This window comes from Spea bombifrons, chromosome 1 (assembly GCF_027358695.1).
Source record: "Spea bombifrons isolate aSpeBom1 chromosome 1, aSpeBom1.2.pri, whole genome shotgun sequence".
In the NCBI taxonomy this organism is placed as follows: domain Eukaryota; kingdom Metazoa; phylum Chordata; class Amphibia; order Anura; family Pelobatidae; genus Spea; species Spea bombifrons.
In genome coordinates, this window is record NC_071087.1 from 53,838,910 (window position 1) to 53,859,853 (window position 20,944).

The 20,944-nt window shown below is 35.2% G+C and overlaps 1 protein-coding gene across 1 annotated transcript in view; it reads left to right on the plus strand.

Annotated features, from left to right (window-relative positions):
* The window catches only part of ADAMTS3 (ADAM metallopeptidase with thrombospondin type 1 motif 3), an 80,202-nt gene that overhangs the window by 36,549 nt on the left and 22,709 nt on the right, over window positions 1-20,944 (plus strand). Inside the window, exons 5-15 of the mRNA XM_053461640.1 lie at window positions 6,991-7,190; window positions 9,524-9,607; window positions 10,404-10,560; window positions 11,192-11,297; window positions 12,294-12,437; window positions 13,059-13,191; window positions 13,761-13,874; window positions 15,459-15,604; window positions 15,764-15,939; window positions 17,681-17,814; window positions 19,118-19,241. Of these exons, the coding sequence (XP_053317615.1) occupies window positions 6,991-7,190; window positions 9,524-9,607; window positions 10,404-10,560; window positions 11,192-11,297; window positions 12,294-12,437; window positions 13,059-13,191; window positions 13,761-13,874; window positions 15,459-15,604; window positions 15,764-15,939; window positions 17,681-17,814; window positions 19,118-19,241 (1,518 nt within the window). The remainder of the gene's footprint in view (window positions 1-6,990; window positions 7,191-9,523; window positions 9,608-10,403; window positions 10,561-11,191; window positions 11,298-12,293; window positions 12,438-13,058; window positions 13,192-13,760; window positions 13,875-15,458; window positions 15,605-15,763; window positions 15,940-17,680; window positions 17,815-19,117; window positions 19,242-20,944) is intronic.

Consider the following 20,944-nt stretch of genomic DNA (forward strand, 5'->3'; position numbering starts at 1 on the left):
CTTCTTTGCTGCCAAATAGCAAAAGAATTCTGGTTGAGAAATGATGTGCTGTAATACTGATTGCATTAGGTCTACAGGTCATAATAGCATCAGTATATACAGTGATCAAGCCATCTTTCATACACAGCAATTTACTATTACTCAAATATCAGTATAAATGTGTTTTCTCATACTGCAAATACGGTAATTTTGCTTTTCCACCCACATCTTAATGCATTTTATACTTTAAAGTCACTTAACACTATGATATCAGTCTACAAAATATGCTGTTATAGCTAAATTAAACAGTATAGTTTATTATATCAAGCAAATAATAAAGGGTAGTTGTCTCGCTGTTGTGTAATGTGTATAAGCTAGAGCCACTGTTTAAAAAGCTGCCATACTAAAATTATTGTAACATTTTATACAATATAAAATAGGCTTTTGGCTGGCATTAAACCACTAAATGAGTAGGCTAAGGAACAACTGGTTTTTTAGACTCCTTGAGCCTTATTGTGAGTTAAAAGAACAGTCATGTGATGTCATATTCCAGCATCCCTAGTCACTGTGCCACTGCAGATACATACCAGTGGGTGATTGAACCACTCTTCGCTCTGCCTTCTCCCAATAAGCCACTGAATATCTAATTTATATACAACTGAAGACAAAGGATTGCTCCATGACCCCCAGGTGTAAAGGAAATGGTGGTTGGAAATGAACAATGTGGCATTATATGGTCATTAAATGTTTAACTGCTTATTAAAAACAAATTAATGACATTTTATTCCTGCAGCTTTTCTGAAAAATGTATGTTCATTCTAAATTACATGTATTTATTGTAAGCAGTTGCATGGGTGTAGAAACCCCTAAAAATCTTGGGGGGACAGCATTTTCCCCCATCAGATCCCCACTTTCTTCCCATCTCACACTATCTACCCCCTCTCCTCCTTCTCACACTATCTACCCCCTACCTACCCTCCCTTCTCACATTATATACCCCTTCTCACACTAGCTACCCTCTCCCTACCCTCCCTTCTCACTAGCTACCCTCTCCCTACCCTCCCTTCTCACTAGCTACCCTCTCCCTACCGCCCCCTTCTCACTAGCTACCCTCTCCCTACCCCCCCCTTCTCACTAGCTACCCTCTCCCTACCGCCCTTTGTAGTTCATTTAGCCTGCAGTCCTGTGGTGGGAGCACGAGGCCAGCATTTTGAACATAAATCTGTTCTGTGCTGATCTTTAAGCTTATCTACGGATGACTAGATCATTTTCAAACACCGAGCAAATCACCGTTCATGTAATGATTAAGTAATAGATTTGGTTCATTGAGTTGTGTGTTTTGCGCCAGAATATCATACATGAAAGCAACAACTGCTTAATAATATGTTTTGTAATAAATTGGTTAAATAGCAGAATGAAAGTTCTCCATCAAAATAGAGGTTTCAGGGTCATTTAAGATTACAATTATTTCATTGTATACCTTTTTTAATGCAGATTTGACTCCTACTCTAATTACTTGGTTGGCTTTGTAAAGCAACACTGGAGATTTCAACATCCTGCAGCTTAGTGAATCTTCCTCAATATATGTCTGCAGACACTAGGCTAAGTGTATCTTGTGTGTGCCAACAAAGCATCTGTTTGACTTACATTCTACATCTAGGACATTTGTGTCCAAGATCAGTAAACCAGAGAGATAGTTTCCTGTTATAAAACTGGAGGAGTGAAACGCTGGACTTACATAGGAAGATGCCTTCACAGTATGTAAAATACAAGCCTAGGCGATATGGCTTGCTGCATACATCCAGATAAACACACATAGGTCAAGGTTAAAGGAATAGCTGTGTTTGGTGACATAGAATGCCAACTATGTGGAATTTTAACAGCATAAATATTGTATGAAAATATTTATGTAAGTACGAGTCTAACTTATTACAAAAACCAAATGGACGTCAAATGCTTTCTCAGAAGAGCAATGACTCATACATATCTTTTGTCACCAACGGTTTGTGGTCATTACAACATACCTCTACTGAGTCAATGAATCATTAATCGATGAATAAAACTATAATTGTCCTTAACTATTCAGTTGCGATGAAACATTTTCTCAAGCTGAAACAATGCATTTCTTATTGAGTTGTGTCCTTTAGATAGACCCATGCACCTGCAAAGACACTGATTAAAAGGTGGGATGTGGCTTCTTCACTAGCAATAAGAATTGCCAGTCTTTATCGGAAGCCAGAACTCGCATAATAGCCTGTAATTATGGCAATGACTTTCAGATTCTAAAACTCAAGTAGCTGCGAGGCTGAAATACAACGGACCCTTGTTATGTGTTGAGTTTCCACTGTATGGAAAACATAAACTTCTTAGTTGAGGATCACAAAATGTCTGGTTTTATACAATATTATGTTTTAGCCCTTGAAAGAATTATGCAATTACGCAGTTGGCACATTAATGTGAAATAATAGACATTAATGCATGAAGAAGTAACAGTTTAATAGAATTGTGCAGGCATTGTTTTTAACAACATACAGTATTGGGCAAAATGACTGTAGCCAACATGTAGCTCTAGTTGGACTGCGATCCCCATGGTGCTCAAGAATTTCCTGCAGCAGAAGCTCATTGAGGTTGGACCTTCAGAAAATATAGTGAAACTGAAGAGCTGAAACACAACTCTTCTGTAGACTCTCCTGCCAGTTGTGCTTTAGAGAAACTATATAACCATATATAAATTTAATATCGATGGAAAACCCCCTCTTGACATTCACTATGTGATAGTAAGCAGATGTCCCTTGTTCCCAGCACCATGATTTTTGTCTCCTTATAATGATTCTTTTAAAATATTTTTAATAAAGTTTTTTCAAAAAACATTTTTTTTAACATAACAAATAATACAAAATAATACATAGTACATACAAAAGCATACTTGAATTTAACAGCATAGTCTAAATAAAACAAAAGAAGAGGGAAATAGGGAATGGGGGGTGTTATGTTTCTTCTTAGAGGCTATACATAGTTATGCATTAACCGCTTTGTAGAGCTTCTTGACAAATTAACCACAGGCCATTGCTAGCTGATCCTTGAAGACAGTTAAGGAGTATCAGTTAATATTTCAGAAACATATATATATATATTTGTGTCAAAAGCAACAGTTCACCGTTCTTCATTGGCTCATCTTGTGTGCATAACCCTTAACTAGTCTTAACGTGTTTGAATGAGCAGGGCCTTCCCTCCCCCATGATCTAAAATAATGCAAATTCAAATTAGAAGTAGCATAGCAATAATGGGCGGGAGATGGAAAAATGAACGCTATGTAAACATGAATGGATGGAGAAGTCATCAAGTCACAGATCTTTGTTTGCCGCAGCACCTCTAAAAAGTAGAGCTTTACTGGAAATGCTTGTGAATAATAGAAGTACATTTTGTTTTTGGGAAATGCCAAAAATTTAAGGTGCTGTTCCATGTACTCAGCGGAACACTTTTATACCTAAAAGCAGCGTTAAGACATCATTCATAGGACTACTAAAAAGCCCAGGCCCTCCCCTAACAGAATTATTTAATCATTACATCAAAATTTTCTTCATTCATATTTATGTCATGAACACATTTGCTATGTGACACAAAAGCAGATACGCCATAAAAACTAAAAAGGCTTTCTTAAATTTTGTGGATTTTTTTATGTGATTAAACTTTCAAAAGAATGAATATCACAGCTCTTATACGATTTATTTGTGTAACATACTAGACTATTATTAGTGCAGCGTATGCTTCCTGACAGCTTTTTTTATCTATGAAAATTGGTGTTTTAGCTGTGAGAAAACAAAATCTTAGATTCCATAGAATATCTTTTTTAAGCTCTTATGGTACTACTACCATGGAAATAATGCTTTTGTGGCTTCAGCTATGGTTTTTGCCATTGGCATTCTAAAAATATTGTATCGCTTGTGAGTTTGATAATTCCAGAAAGGTTGTAGTTGGACCTTGAGACATTTTTGTCTTTAACAAACAATTTTACTCCAATTTGCTCAGGCCATTATCTTGAGAGGGACAGTTTTAGTTTCCTTTGTTTGTATAAATCTGTATCAAGTTCACTGTATTGTGCTGTGGAGTTTTATTGATGATTTACAAATATCAGACACAAATATAATTATAATTTAATTAATTTAATATCAATCCTAACGTACAAGCAATATTATTCCACTACAATGGGAATTATCACTTGTACATAGGAACTAGTCAGGAAGAGATATGATTGGACCTCATGAGTATGCCTGCACACTTCCCAGGGCTGGTTGCCCTTCCTCTCGCCTCCTTCTTATTGGAGATTGGAAGGGTGTGGCTGCGACAAGGGGTGAGTCTAGCTCCAATTAGCTTTTGCAGGGGTGGTAAGTGGGTGGGAACCTGCAGGAGTGGACAGAACCTGGAGAAGATTAAAAGACACAACGAGCCCTCTGGAATCAGTGTTTCACTTGAAGACTCTGGGTTCTACTCATGAGGAAATAATGAATTTCTGCATTATTTTTGAAACTTGGGTACTGCTGTTGATATATTCTTTATTTAAAATTGCACATGGACTCCATCCATCCATTAGGATGGTTTATCTCAAAAGAATTTAAGTTCCTAAGCAAAACATATTTTAATCTCCTTTTCTGAGTTCCAGACCGGTTAAGAATAATATTGTTGACTTTCAGGATTTGAATCAATTATAGGCACATAACAACAATTCACTTTAATATATTGCAAGTTGTTCTGGTAATGAAATAGTGATTGCATTAGACATGAAATAAATGGAAGAGGTTTTAAGCCAGCATGCGTATAAAAGTAGTTTATTTCATGCCAGAGGATTAGGAGACTTTTTTTTTCAAGAAATGACCTCATACATTCTTTGCTGTGAGTCTGGCACATGCATTAGACACTTGAATCATTTCTAAAAACAACTTCTATCTAACATTGTCATAATATAGTAGCAGTCAAGTTATCTCACTAAGCTTTCTAGGATTACAGTGGATGTTCCACGTAACCCACTTACTTGGGTTTATGCCAGTGGCAAGCTTGCAACGTGATTAAATAAGGTCAATCAGTTCTTACTGATAAGCTATTACTGATTTGCATATGTGTATATAATTATTTCAGATTTAGATGTTACTGAGATCTAGGAGATCAAGGTACTAATGCACAAAACTAAATGAAAACTGTCAAGACATATTCTATTAATAACAAATACATTTCAGTTTGCTCCTGCAAATGTAATACGTCTGTTAAGAAACCACAGAAATAGACACTCATGTAACTGTTGATTCCCACAACCTCCTACATATTTCTACTTATGGCTTATGATTTAGACTTAAATTAAATGCTTCATTTAGGTAATTTTAAGTATTTAAATTATTTTGATATAATAATTGAAGGGAATAAATATAGAACAACTACTGCATCTTTAAGACACCTGATCTCCCTGACCAGCCCATCGGTAGAGGTTTGAGTTGTTACAGCACAGACCCCTATCGCAGCTCCAACGTGGCCACCTTACAGAACAGTGAAGCTGTGGATGAGGAAGCGGGGAGGGCTAAGATAGTCGGGTCATCCCACCTCTTGTCTGGACAGTTGAAATGTTGACTAGCCCTAATGTTATACTTGTTCATTTTCTGTTTCAAAGTCAAAAGTGTTTTATAACCTTAGTCTTTCCGATCTGGAGTTTCATTGTAGAATATATATATGTCATGAAAGCAGGAAAAAGTTAAAACGGTGTCCAACTTTATAATGGGTTGGGGTTTAGATCTTGGAACCTATCCGCCCTTGCAGCCTTTTTAAGGAGGAAGAGAGAGAGATACATAGATTAAATCTTCTAGTACAACTTGCCTCCAACTCTAGATTGGAGGCATTGAACCAAACACCCGTAAATGACTGGGCCTCAAGTCTAGAGCAAGCTGTTGAATGAAATGACTGAAAACATGATATTTTAGCATATTTATTTAAATAACCTTTTCAATGTTAGCATTATCAAATGTGGAGCTGTTTCAGCACCCTTGTTTATGAAACAAAATATTAGTTGTTTTATGAAAAGTAAGCGTATTCATTTTGTTTTTTTCCAATTCAAGTAGTCTACAGCTTCACCTATAGATGTAAAATTTCACCTACCTATAATACTTTAGTAGACCACTGTTTGTGAGCAGTTGGGGAGCACTCATGAAAGCCTCCAATTGGATTCAGAAGCCATTAATAGTTGAATAATATTTCCAGGATCAGTGTCAGTAGTTGATGCAAGTGGACTGCAAAAGCACATAGTGTATTTATTATTCTGCTCTTCTATATTTTAAGATATTTTTACATACTTTGCAGTACAACCAATATTCTCCCAGAATTTCTCTTGGAAATTTCAAACATTTACTTGCGGTTTTCTTGTTTCGAGGCATTTGCCTATATGTGGTATGTGATTTACGAGAGTTATTTCTGAGAGACTGGTTTACAAATACTCACAATGAATTTTCCATTCATGGAAGGCGGTATATAGCGTCATGACAGTATATTTCCATGGCATCTTTTACTCTACTTGCTAGATAAAATAGTGAAAAGTAATTTTAGTACAAGGCCTGGTATTTGAAGTTACCACCTATGTACTAGCACTCTGTTCTCACTTCTAAGTCAAAGATGTTGAGGTTGAGCTGTGATGTTTGGTCGCATGTCTAGTGTTTTACCCACAGTAACCATGTTGCTCTTTTCAACACAACCTAAAGAAACCTTACTCTTTTGATGTGGAAAGGTGAGAGAGTTATTTATGAGTTATTAACCAACTGTGATACTGAGAAAAAAATTGAGCTCTGTGAACCCAAACCAAACTTTGTTGTTACATATAAAAGCCAATTGTGTGTCACTAAAATGCTTGGAGAAACGTAAAAATACTGTTTGATAACTATTTTCTTTTATAAATTTTACTTATCATGGTTTGTAGTATAAAATGTGTATTTGCGAAGTTTTTAAATAATATTAAAATTTTTTATTATTGTATTACAGTGGCAGATTTCTCAGGCCTTGAGAATTTAGACAGCATATATGCCAACGTTGAAAAGCAAGTCAATGAAACCATTAGACAACGCAGACATGCAGGAGAGAATGATTACAACATTGAAGTACTTCTTGGAGTTGATGACTCTGTTGTCAGGTTTCATGGAAAAGAACATGTTCAGAACTACCTCCTCACGCTGATGAACATTGTGAGTATCTTTTTTTTTTTATGTTACATACTTTTGTTTCCCAATTTGTATTTCTTCAGCACAGACAAAAGGAAACAAAACTTTGGAAAGGTTTGATGTCTATTAAACAACTGATTTAAGGTTTACAACCCAAAAACTATATAAGTAGCATGAAGTAGTAATTCACAAATTCATTAATATCATACAATAAGGATGTCATGTGCATAACTGTTTAAAAATAACATTAACACTTTAAATTGTGCCTATTTTATAAGCAATTTTGAGACCACAAGATTGTGTGGCTTCATTGCGCTTCACATAAAACATTCTGTAGATATCCTGTGCTAGCAGTAGTTCTATAAATGTTTCAGTTCCATTTCTTGTGTAGGCCTTTTAAAGTAATGCTTAGATTTAAGGTATCAAATATAGTTGGCTGGAGTCTGCTTTCTATGAGAATGTCTACAGAACTAATCCATATGCAGATCATGTTTCAGATTGTTTATTACTTATCAGACCGCAGTTGAGTGCGTTCCTTGTGTAATTAAGGTTTGTGGACATTTTATTTAAAGACTTAATAAATATAGAGCTTAATATAATAATAAAAAAAAAAGAATTTAACCCTTCACTCATGAATGGATGTTTTTTTTTATTGGAAGTATAACTAACCAATAGTCAACTTGTGATCTCCAGTGATCCTCGGCTAACTTTACACTGCAAACCATGAGGTTTGCTTTTTTTTAGTTTTAGAAATACTAATATTAAGCACTAAAGGGAAACTATCATAAAAATAACTTTTAAATATGTGGTAGAGAAATGGCAGCAATGGCTAACCCTCCCACTTCAGAGTGTCCTCCTTTTGCGATGAGAGCATCAGCCAATACAGTTAGAATTATCTTGTGAAATGTTGCAGATATTAACTAAGCAAACCTTATCAAATACTCTTATTTTATATTATTTAAGAAACATGCAGGCGGGTGGGAGACGGTCCACATTATGGGATAAATGTATCCACAAATGTGTGTCATCAGCACACAAAACCATTTTAGCAAAAATCTTCCCCGTACTACACACTACACAAGACTGGATCTGGAGGTGCACTCTTCCTAATGCTATCTTTTTTGGTAAAGTGTTTCCTAGTTGCGGGCGGTAATTTAAATGTAGTGCTAGACCCAGAACTAGATTGATCACTTGTCTGAAGGTGTGCAGCTTTTCACACAATCTCTTGCGTAATTTTTTTTAATCTTGTTCACCGTTGGTGAGTGACACATCCAGATTCGAGGGAATTTAGCCATGTTTCCAATGTTCACGAATCCTGCTCTAGTCTTGGCTACCTGCTTGTCTCCCCTTGTTTTTTGCCACAGGTCACCTTTTCCAAAATAGAATACATAGTAGTATTGGATAATGCTCCTGTCCGTTAACATTGACTTTATCAAGCCACTCGCCATGGGTCTCACACTGGTTCCTATCAACCAGAAAAGACTTTATGTTGATGATAAATTAACTTACTATTATGACAAGCCCTTATTTTGGGAAGCTTCCACGGCAGTCATGAGGGGTAACATAATCTTGTAGGGCCAAGTAATCCATGACGTGGCTCTAGACCAAGACCTTTTAGTTAAAAAAATTGGTAGTGGGAGGGTGGTGTTAAAAATCTTTGCTTTTGTAGATTATGTTCATTTCTATATCTCACATGCGACCCAATCTCCCCCAGTTATACTTGTAACCCTGTCAAGTTATGGTATAGTTTCTGGTTTCACCATAAAGGCCCTTTACCTAGCCCAGTCCCAGTTCAGACGATAGTTGCCTCAAATATGGAGGCCAATCTATGTCACTGTTGATGGGATTCCCTAGTCATACAGGGATTTTGCGGTGAGGTAAAAGGAAACAAACAAGAAATCTGTGGGCTAACACTGTGCCCCTCAGTAGCCCTACACTGCTGACACTCACCGGAAAGGTCACTGGAGGACAGAAGAGACTCAGCATGGTCTGTCTAGAAAACAATATAAGGGGCAGCAGACATTTCACTTATTGGATTTACAGCAACTTTGAATGAGACTTAAATAATTATTGTCATTTAGGTTTCATTCGTGCATGAAAAAAGTCGTATCTGAGGTAAAATAAGCTCATTTGAGCAGGGCTCTCCTCACCTGTTGTTCTGTAAGTCCAATTGTTATGTGATATACTACTTGTTGTGTCCTGTCTACCCACTGTACAGCGCTATAGAATATAATAGTGCTATATAAAATAAGACATAATAATAATAATAATTATAAAGTGGAAAGTTGTGACATGAAGAAATACATTAGATTGTTAACTGGCAAATTGTGATTCACCGCATTTTCTCTCTCACTCAGGTAAATGAAATCTACCATGATGACTCCATTGGTGTTCATATTAATGTGGTTCTAGTACGCATGATAATGTTGGGTTATGCAAAAGTAAGTACAAATAAGCAATTTGCTGAAACATTGTAAAAATTGGCACAGTTTCTTCTAAACTTTATTAAAAATTATAACAACACTACTGGAGGTACTAGTAAAAGTTAAAACACCACTTAATTTAGTGATTACAATAGCAAAGTCCATACTTAACAAAACAGGATATCCAGAAGTGACTGTCAAAGTCGAATGTATAACTTGAGCAAGAGCTCTGGTACCCATTAAGCAATTATGGATTATTCACGTGCAAATAATGCATATCCCAGTTATACAGAAACATAAAGACACATACACTGCATTCATGCCATCGCACGTACACACTAGTTGTTTCTGTCTGGAATTTTTAACACTCCCCATAGGGAACTGAAATCATGATTGATCTAGGAAAGAACACAGGTCAATATCTTGTTAATCCAGTTTCCCCCTGTGGCCATACTTGATATTGCAAGTTACAAAAATTGTTGGCCCAAATTTCTTCAATCGCAACCTAATTCCTTCTATTCCTTGCTGGCCCATCCTGCACGTAAATGTTTTAAAATAATATTTGAAGCTTGTCAATGCAAATACAAAAGTTTAATTGGATTTATTAAGCAATATTATCATTATAATGATTAATGAAAATCACTATACATTTTAATGCCTCATTGATAAACCTTGATATGGTCTGTGATGAAAAAGACAGTTATGATATTTTGTCTTTTTTACTGCAATGATTAAAGACTTATTCTGTTTGTGACATGTGTAAATATTGTTGATTTAACTAGATTGATAAAATATGTTTTTTTTTTATGCTTAGTCTATAAGCTTGATTGAGCGAGGTAACCCTTCTAGAAGTTTAGACAATGTGTGTCGCTGGGCATATCAACAGCAAAGGTCGGACCCCAATCACTCTGAGCACCATGATCATGCCATTTTTTTGACCAGACAAGATTTTGGCCCAGCTGGAATGCAAGGTGATGTAACAGATGTAATGTATGAAGAGGTGCCTGTGTTTTAAGGTGACCATTGTAATGACATGGAGAATGAAGCTCTAAGAGACACAAATACAAGGGTTACATGGGAAATTCTGTTTTCATTTTTTTGTGTGTGTTTCTTGGTATAAAATATTTTGTATTGTTTGTAATTCCTTTCACATTACTCCAGAGAGCTTTTGTAATGGAAAAATGAATCATTTTAAAATATGAAATAATATAGTTTGTGAAATAGATTTTTTAAAAAAAATCAGACATTTCTGAAATATACTCATGCACTCATGCATCTGCATCCCCAATGCGTTTGTGATTGAAATACTGCCAGGAGTGTCATTGACACTTTGTGACATTTCCCGAAAGCCAAATTCTGATGTCACAAAAGCTGAAGGGCCTGAAAGTTTAACCTCCAGAAACCTAGAAATAAATACTTTAGCTGTGTTTGTAACTGAAAGATTGTATATCTTATTTTCTAAAGTACTTGGCACTTAAAATGGATTTCTTGTTGAAATGAATAAAACATTTTTTTTTACTGTGACAGTAGGTCACAGAAGAAAGACATGATGCAATTTATTTCAGCTATGTTTTTTTTAATGATGTTTATCATCTACCACAGGATATGCGCCAGTAACAGGCATGTGCCACCCTGTAAGAAGTTGCACTTTGAACCACGAAGATGGCTTTTCGTCTGCTTTTGTGGTTGCCCATGAAACAGGTCATGTGTAAGTAGCACATGCCACATACATCTTCAAATGGTTCTCTTGGTACATTCCCCTGTTATCTGTCTTGACATAGCAAATACCATTGATGACGTGACTGCAGTTTTTTTTTCACATTATCTCAAATACAGGACATTCATCACATACAGCTCCAAGGGAATAACACTAAAATGTATTCCCTAGCGTCCAGGAAAGCTATGGCTTGTATGCTTTACTCGCATTTCTACCAAACAGATTATTAAAGTTATTTATATTCTTTTTTAATCCTTGTTTTAACTTACTTACTCATGTATCATCTTGTAGCAAACAATCCCACACTGTATCTTGTAAGCTCACAAATAGGACCCTTATAAACTCACTATGCTTGCCAGGAACTAAGGCTATCATAAGGCTAAATGGCAAGCACATGGACAGGGTGCTCATCTCTTCTTGTGTCTGTATGTGTAAATGTGTATATATATATATATATATATATATATATATATATATATATATATATATATATATATATATCTGTTAACCAGTTCTTTAAATTGTTTAGATAGAAGATAGATAAAGGCTTTTTCAGTTACAGCATGCTTGCTATTAATATAGATTCTCATATATTTTTAAAACAAGGGCATTCCTCAAGTTCTACACATGTAGCGTGCTGCTAAATCTATTTGCCACAGTAGACTGCTTTCACCTTCTTTGAAAATTCAGGAGCAATTTGTAGGTTGAGTCAATCAGTCTTCAACACAGGCCTTTCCTGTTATCGAGCTGTACTTGGCTGCTGAAGTTACCAGGGGAAAACCCTCATGTCCCTCACACCTGGATGTTTAGAAACATAAATACATGCTAAAGAATCCAGTCTTTGAGCTCACACCCCTGGGTCACACGCTGTTCTTGTCTGCTGGTTACCTACTGATCTGTTTGTGTGCTAATATTCCCACAGAAGTCCACTGCACATCTCGAAGGCCATTCTGAATTGAACAGTAATACAGAATCTTCTCATTTAAGCCTAGGTATGGAGCACGATGGCCAGGGAAATAGGTGTGGAGACGAAACAGCGATGGGCAGTGTGATGGCACCATTGGTACAGGCAGCTTTCCATCGTTACCACTGGTCTAGGTGCAGCGGTCAAGAGCTTAAAAGATACATACAGTAGGTGGTTTCTTTTACATAACCATTATGTGAATTCACTTCATGGAAGTTTTTTTTTCTTGAAGAATCTGGATAAACACAAGCCAACTACTGTGTTTCTTCAGCTGCCTTACATGGTACCTAGTTCCTCTAATTCGGTTTCACAGTTTAACTGTTCAAGGTGCAGTTCAACAAACTCAAATGGATGTACCTAAATGCGGTATTAGAAACACAATTCCTGTTACTGTTAAATGACCAAACCTTTTCCAGAGAAAACCTTTTTAATCATGTAAAATTTACCTCTTTCATACTTTACGCTTGGAACACCTAATTCAATGGTGACACAAAAGCCGACACTTACAGAGGTTTGCCACAGAAACAGCTTCTTAAAAGTTTCTCTGTTATTTTTGTGCACTTAAACATTTAGAGGGAAGAATACAATGGCGGATCTACTTAAGTGTATTTGCTTAATATATTAGAGAGTGCAATTAATGGTTTTGTCTAAGTAAAATAGTACCTTTGAGGAATAATTGTCACATACTGATTTCATTTAGCAGCACAGTAATTGGAGCAACTGGATGATTATAATTCACCCTTAAGAGACATAATCATTTTTCATGAAATATTATTATTCTTTTTCAGTTCTTATGACTGTCTTCTGGATGACCCATTTGAACATAACTGGCCTAAACTTCCTGACCTCCCAGGGATTAACTATTCCATGGATGAACAATGCCGTTTTGATTTTGGCGTAGGCTACAAAATGTGCACTGCAGTATGTAATTTTAATAATATCATGTTTGTTAAAATATCCCTTGAGCGCTGCTTGATATTTGTTGATTATACAAAATGTAACAATAATTGCCAGGATCATGAAATTCTGCTGGAAAAATGCAAAATGTCTTTAGGGCAAAATATCATGCCCCGGCGAAGAGCATTTCATTCTTTTGGGATATTTAATTGGGTCTTCTATTTTTTATATGCTAGTTATTAACCCATTGCAACTAAATGGTTATTTATTTTACTTAAAAAATATGATATTTCTTGGAGTGGGGGTGTCTCATATGATTAGTTTTTGAATATTAAAAATAAATCGCAATACACATAAATTAATGTTTTTTAACCCCTTAATGACAAAGCCTGTACATGTACGGGCTCAAAATGCATTGTTTTGAATGGGTTTAGGGACCGCCCATTGTCCTTAAGGGGTTAATAATTGACATAGTTTGAGATTTCTAAATGTCATGTTCTAAAGATTAACAATCAAAGTGTATCTCTCATATATTTACCTGCAATATATTATTGCCAGTATATACAGAGAAATATTTTGCTCTACCTTTTCAGTTCCGTTCCTTTGACCCATGCAAACAGTTGTGGTGCAGTCATCCTGATAACCCATACTTCTGTAAGACCAAAAAAGGTCCTCCACTTGACGGAACAGAATGTGCTCCTGGAAAAGTATGTATAATATAATATGTGAACTTATATTGTTGTTGAAAAAAACCTTTATAAATAGAACAAAGTAACATTTTAATAAAATACTTTAATTATAATCATAGAAGCCAGCCTATTGCAACTTTGCTGGAACTTCATGTTGGCGCCTAAACTTTTCGGACTGGCCTTTTATTTACTATTTTACTCTTCTCAGAAAAATAGCCTAAATGCTGGTCCCTGGTGTGGGTTTCAAGTCTTGTTTAGCAATGGTAAATTTTGGATTGCATTAGGATTGTGCTGGCACACATATCCTTAAATATTTTTTTTTTACTTATTATCAAATTCACGTGAAGGTGGTTTCTTTTGTTTCTAGTAACACATATCCTTAAACCAAGATTACCTGCAGGCTAAATATTAGTTAATGTTTAAATTCTCTTTATTTTAACAATATTAGAGGGCTATAGATTGCTCAGATAGATACCGCCTTTATGTATTTTTATGTATTAATTTCTACTCTTTCTGAGAAAAGGACACCATGTGTACTGTAACATGAGTATTACACTTGGTAAGATTATTCTATATGCATAACAAATTAAATATACTTTTCTTAAGGCTATCAATCTGATTTTGCATTCCAATACAAATGTTAAACATATTATCATTTGGTGAAACTACCAGCTGTATTATTTTATGCCGTTTAGCACTAGATTTGATACACCATCTTAAACTAATGCACCTTCTTCTGGAATGGCTTTTTTTTTTTGCCAAAAGACATTTTTATGGTTTGCTTTTTAGCCTGCCAGTAAGGTATTTTTATTTAAACTCTTTTTATGAATCTTCATATTTATGCAAGAAATACCTATATGACAACTCACATTTTTAGTAGATTTTTACATGGATACTGGAAATCAGAAGCTGGGACCAGCTTGCATTGCTATTTTAGCAAAAGGTTTGCAAATGTTTTGGAATGGCAGAATACATATTATGGGTTAAACCCAAGTGTATTATCTGTACAGCATTGGAAAATGCTAGTCGATCACTACCTACCAGTATTTCATATGTTCTGCAGTGTGAGCACACATATAATGCCAAGTATATTTCTATGTGTAAAAATGCTCTTAAGGTGTTCTGTAATAGCCTTTACATGTTAGCCATATGTGTAAAACTGAAGTGGTACCAGTTACCATATGGGAGAAAATATTATCACATGATAACTGCATATATATTATTACACTCATGACTTCATGACTATGACTTCATTTACTTGGAATTACACTGCATGTCAATTAGCTCTACTATTGGGATTCTATCAATAAAGTGGAATAAAATGTAATGGTGAGAATTATTTGCTTGACTGCAAGTCATTGTGAACATCCTGATTTTATTAGATAGACTTCAGAATTTTTCCAAGATTACATGGTTCTTCAGATCCCACTTGAGTTCCTCCTCATATATCAATTGAATATGTACTGTAAACATTAAGTAGGGTCGTGTTTGTAACAACACCTAACATGATCTTGTGGGATCACTCAGAAACTAAAACGCTCATAAACTTTGTGGAAAATATTATATTTGGTTGTGTAATTTATTTTTTGTGCTTATCTTTAGTGGTGCTACAAGGGTCATTGCATGTGGAAAACTACAAACCAAGTTAAACAAGATGGCAACTGGGGGACATGGACAAAATTTGGCTCTTGCTCAAGAACTTGTGGTATAGGTGTGCGTTTTAGGACACGTCAGTGCAACAATCCAATGTAAGCCTACACATTATGCTAGGGCTAAAGAGGATGGGGACGACGATGTAATCTCAGACTCCTCCTTAAATAATTTAAACAAGGAAACTTGAGAACAATTTGTGTTCAGAACATAACATTTGTGAACTTAACATTTGTGTGTATTTTAACATTTTTTAGGCCAGTCAATGGTGGCCAAGACTGTCCTGGATTAAATTATGAATATCAGCTATGCAACACAGAAGAATGTCCCAAGCAGTATGATGATTTCCGAGCACAGCAGTGTCAGCAGCGTAACTCACAGTTTGAGTATCAAAACGCAAAACACCACTGGCTTCCGTACGAGCATCCAGATGGTGAGATTTCAACTGTTTTATCTGACATTGGCTGGTAGAGGACAATATGATAAGGCAACACAAAATAACACAACAGTAAATCATTAAATTGTCAAGTATTTTTCCTAAGTGAACATGTCTGATATATGAAAGAGCTCCTTAAAATATAAAACAAATGTATATAAGACTTGTTGATTTATTTGACAAAGCATGGTTCTGACACCAATTAAATTACCAGCACTTGCTGTAAGATTTAGGATTGGGAATTATCTAAAAAAATGAGTTTTCTCCCTTATATTAACATTATGTGAAACCTTTAGTAAAGTTCTAATAAATTTAAAACAGTAATGGTGTTTAGATATTTTAGTATTATTGCGTCTTTTATAGCAGATAGCATGCTCCTATAAGAGGCTATTATTTACATCTGTACAAATGAAAACAATTTGAATTCTGGCTATCACCTGATTGGCTGAAAGTACCAAAGTAACTGGAATTGTTGCCAAGATTTTTTTTAATGTTCTTGTTCTCTTTTATTTGCCACCTATTTCCTGCTTACTTCAAAATCCAGGGCTTTCTACAAAAATAAAAAACTATCAAGCCTCGTATCTTTTGCATACCTATTCTAATTTCCCCCACTGTGCTATATAGAATCCATGTGTATTCAGGCATTTATTAACCATTAGGTGGAATCTGCATTTTTCTGTTTCTTCTGGGTTCAATTTGTAACAGTATTGCAACATTTATGCATAAAGCCTTATTTCCCATCTTTTATAACATAATTGGTAACGTACTCCTTGGTTATGAAATCAGTTGGTGTACTGAAACATTAGGGTTAGGATATTTGTTATTTTGCCATTACACATTCTAATTGGTATTAATACGTCTTAAAAAGAATACCATCTAATTCTTATATGTTCACATAATTTCATCGGAATATGTTGATTTTTATTTTATAGACATGGTTTTAGATTTTAGAGTAGCATCCTGATGCAATTATCAGCGAGTGCATTTAATCAATTATTTCACCTAATATTTTAGGAATGTCATTAGTTTATTAGAGGTTTAATTTTAATTAAGTAGGGATAGCAAATTATCCGCTGTGCTTGTTTACACCCCAGTTGTATATTATATGAAACATTGCTAGGACTTTTTTTTCGTAACAAAAAAAACTAATACTTTAACTGGTTTGGATCTTTCTACATGGATGTACATGATATAATTATTTAATACAGTTAAAATGCAGCGTCTGTTATAGAAAAATAACATTTTGTGACTTTCACAAATGCATATTGAAAAGTTTATCCTTTGTGATACACATTATGACTTTGAATATGTTGTGTTCCCACTTACTGTGGGAAGCATTATTTGGTTGCACTCACTACATATTTACTGTGCAGGAAGCAGCGATAAACATGAAGTGAAAAGTGTACAGGGGAAAATGTTTCCCCCAGCATCCCTAAGATCATGCAGTGTTTTAGTAATTTCGTAAAAGTATCAGGCTATAAAACACATATAATAATACATTTAAGGCAGCAGTATCTCTCTCCAATCCAGTCTCTCTTTATGATAAATGCTTTTCATGGTTCCTTATCTGCATTTATTCATGTCCACTAGGCATTTTTAGTCATCCATGCCAGCTCAGGTGTTATGTAGATGAGACAACAATATAAAATAATATATCACACCAACTCACTAACTGAATTGTTTTGATCATGCTTGGAAGAATTTAACAAAAACTTTACATTGTATTTTTGTTAAACAGCTAATAAAAGATGCCAGCTCTTTTGTCAGTCCAAACAAACAGGAGAAATTGTATCAATGAAGCAGCTTGCTCATGACGGGACCCGCTGCTCTTACAAAGACCCATACAGCATATGTGTGAGAGGCGAATGTGTTGTAAGTAATATCAGGCATTTTTTTATTTCAAAATTAATGGGTAAGGTTGTAACAACAAAGATGAACATTTAATGTTACATTTTAGCATAAAACAGTAAATACGCAGCAAAAAAATGTATGATTTTGATCAAAAGTGTTGATAGCATGATGGCATGAATAAGTAGTCAATGAAAGTGAATGTGTTAATAGCATGTACCATTAAATCATACTTAAATTTGTAAAATAGGTTTTAGATCAATAGTTTACATAAAGATTTTATTTATTATTTAGTTGTTGAGAACAAAGTTGTAAGCATTAATATATTTGGGGTTCCATTAAATGGATATCCCTCCTTCCATAGTTACATAGTTACTTAGTCCTTGGAGGTTTAGAGGGAGGGATAGGAGATCTACTGACCCTAGAAAGAGATCTTTTATTCTGTCCCCTGACATTATTTTACTCTAGAAGTAGGCGAGGGTGCTAAAATATGAAGTAACAAACAAGCAAGGGTCAAGGGAAGTAAGATATATTATACCAAATACAAGAAGGTTTATTCACTAAAGCAGGAATTGAAAGGAGTGTTTGCAAGAGAGTTGTGGCTTCCACTCTCGAATGCATTATAAAGGGCCGTCTCACTGGCACAGTCAACAATGACTGAGCTGAACCTGTATAATAGTTCTAATACCAATAATAATATTAATAATAAATCTTGGCAGGAAGAAAACAATTAAAACCACAAAAACTTGGGGCCTGATCCTAGGCCAGGATACGTCCCTGCTTGTGTGTCCAGTAGTGCTTCTGAGCTCCCTACTACCTTAGTTACAGTGAGGCGTCTTGGTTCTGCTTAGTAGCCTTCTATTGCCCAATAGAGAGGTAATTTCGGATATTTGATTTATTTGGAATTTTTTACATTTTAGTGTTTTTTCTTTATTGTTTTCTTCCTTCCTAGATGAATTAGTATACAGTATACTTTTAGTGTTAACCCTATAGGGACTTCACTATTTCTCAATTTTTAACAGATCTATATCGCAAAATTAAAAATGCTTTATATATCCACGGTATTCTTGGAGTAGTATGTCACTAAGGCTGGTAAAGTGAAGTCAGTGAAAAGAAAATGTCTCCTTCCAACTCCATCTGAAGTGAATAAATCCCACATATACTTGTCTTCCTTCCTTCCATGGGCAATGCTACACTTGACATCTTTATCAACAAAAGTATTCATTCATATAAGGAAAGATGCCTGGCCTGTTTTGCATGTATTTTTTATGAACTGATATTACAGATTTAGGTAGGGTGATCAGTCATTTTCCTTTGTAACCTACAGAAAGTTGGCTGTGACAAGGAGATTGGTTCCAACAAAGTGGATGATAAATGTGGTGTGTGCGGTGGGGATAATTCCCATTGTCGTACTGTTAAGGGAACTTTTACCAGGACACCCAAAAAAACAGGTACTGTTACTGTGGAAATTCTTAATATGCTTCTTACACACAGAAGCAAACCAATATTCCCTAATTTATATTTATAAAGTTGGAATTGTGATTTTATACAGGAACATTTTGCTTGGTACACACATGTTAAGGATAATAAAATGATTTTATATTGCTTTAGGCTTAACTTTGAACATGCATTACTGTATGTAGAATATTGTAGTCAAACAATAGTTGTGGATCTCAAGCAGGGGTACATAAAAAGTAGATTTTATATTAAAAGAACTGCTTCTTGAACATTGTCACAAAAGAGCTCTGTCTCCTCCCCCAGCAAAACATGGTTTTAGAGGAACAGAGGACAGCTACAGCTATACAGAGACATGTTCAAATATTTCCATTCATGCAGGCAATGTTTCATTATAGAAGGCTATTGTGTTTGAAAAGCAAAAATGTATTATTTTTCTTGGCCTACTTTATGTTCCGAGATTGTATCCAAACTCTTCCAAGTCTGTATGGAAATGTATTATCTGTCTTAAAATAGGTCTAGTCTTAGATAATGTTCTACTAAATAGTAATACTGTAGATTAAATAGATATATCTATTTATCACCGACAGGTAAACCCCTTGACAACATGCTGAAGTATTCTTTCTTGGCCACAGGCGTATTACTCAGCATTTCTCGAAATTGTTGGGTTTTTTTTTTAGCACAAGTAGCAAAATGCATAAAGACACTGCAAATTGAGTCTTTTATTATCTTAGTTATTCACTGTAAATAAGTTAAAAACGTTGTTCTAAATGTACTGGCAATAGTCTTTCAATAGCCTGAATAACTTCTTCCAACAGGTAAACAATTAAGCAAGAGGTGTCAAAAAGAAATCAAGTTGCTGGAAAATGAAATCTGCAAGTATCTTATGTTTTATCTTAAAGTAGGGTTCTTTTCATTGACCATTTTTATTAAGCAGTTGCATACATTGGCACATGTATTTATTATAGGAAGCAATAATAAAAGTCCAGTGAGTTTACTAATCCACTACAAACCTTTATGCTTAAATGGTTTTGAATGAAAATAGCATCACAAGGCAAACTGAAGTGCAGAACATGAATTTGAATTGCTAACTTTAAGTGCTTATTCACTAAGCTTGAGCCTACGTGTTGTGATATGATTTGTAGGCCCTGGCCCGGTGATTCACCTGTAACACGCAGTTTGATAAATACCGGTAAACTCCTTGTGGTTATCCCTTAATATCAGATAGCAGTTTGGGCTCAAACATTACCCTTTTATGTACTTACGCTGTATATTACATTTCACGTTTTATAATAAAGTCTCCTTAATGGTAGAGGTAACAGTGGCAGATTCAACATCTCAATGTTAAAAATCTCAAAGACATATACCATTGACAAATTATTAAAAAAAATGTATATGCGTGCCTTTTCAGCATAATTCAATATATGAATAAAAATAGTCAATGAAAACACTGAGACTTCTTGCCAGTACACTAATTAACAATGCTCTGTTTAAGGGAAAACAAGAGGAGCATTCACACTACCTAAGGGAGCTCGAAACATCTCCCTGTCTGAGTCAAGGGGCTCTAAAAACACTGTTGGTAAGTGACATCACAGATCTCAGAAGATCTGTGATGGTCGTACTATAGATGACAGTGCTCCAAGCTCTTAGAACGGTTTCGGCAAGCGTTTTGGCAACAGATGTTCACTTTTCATATGCT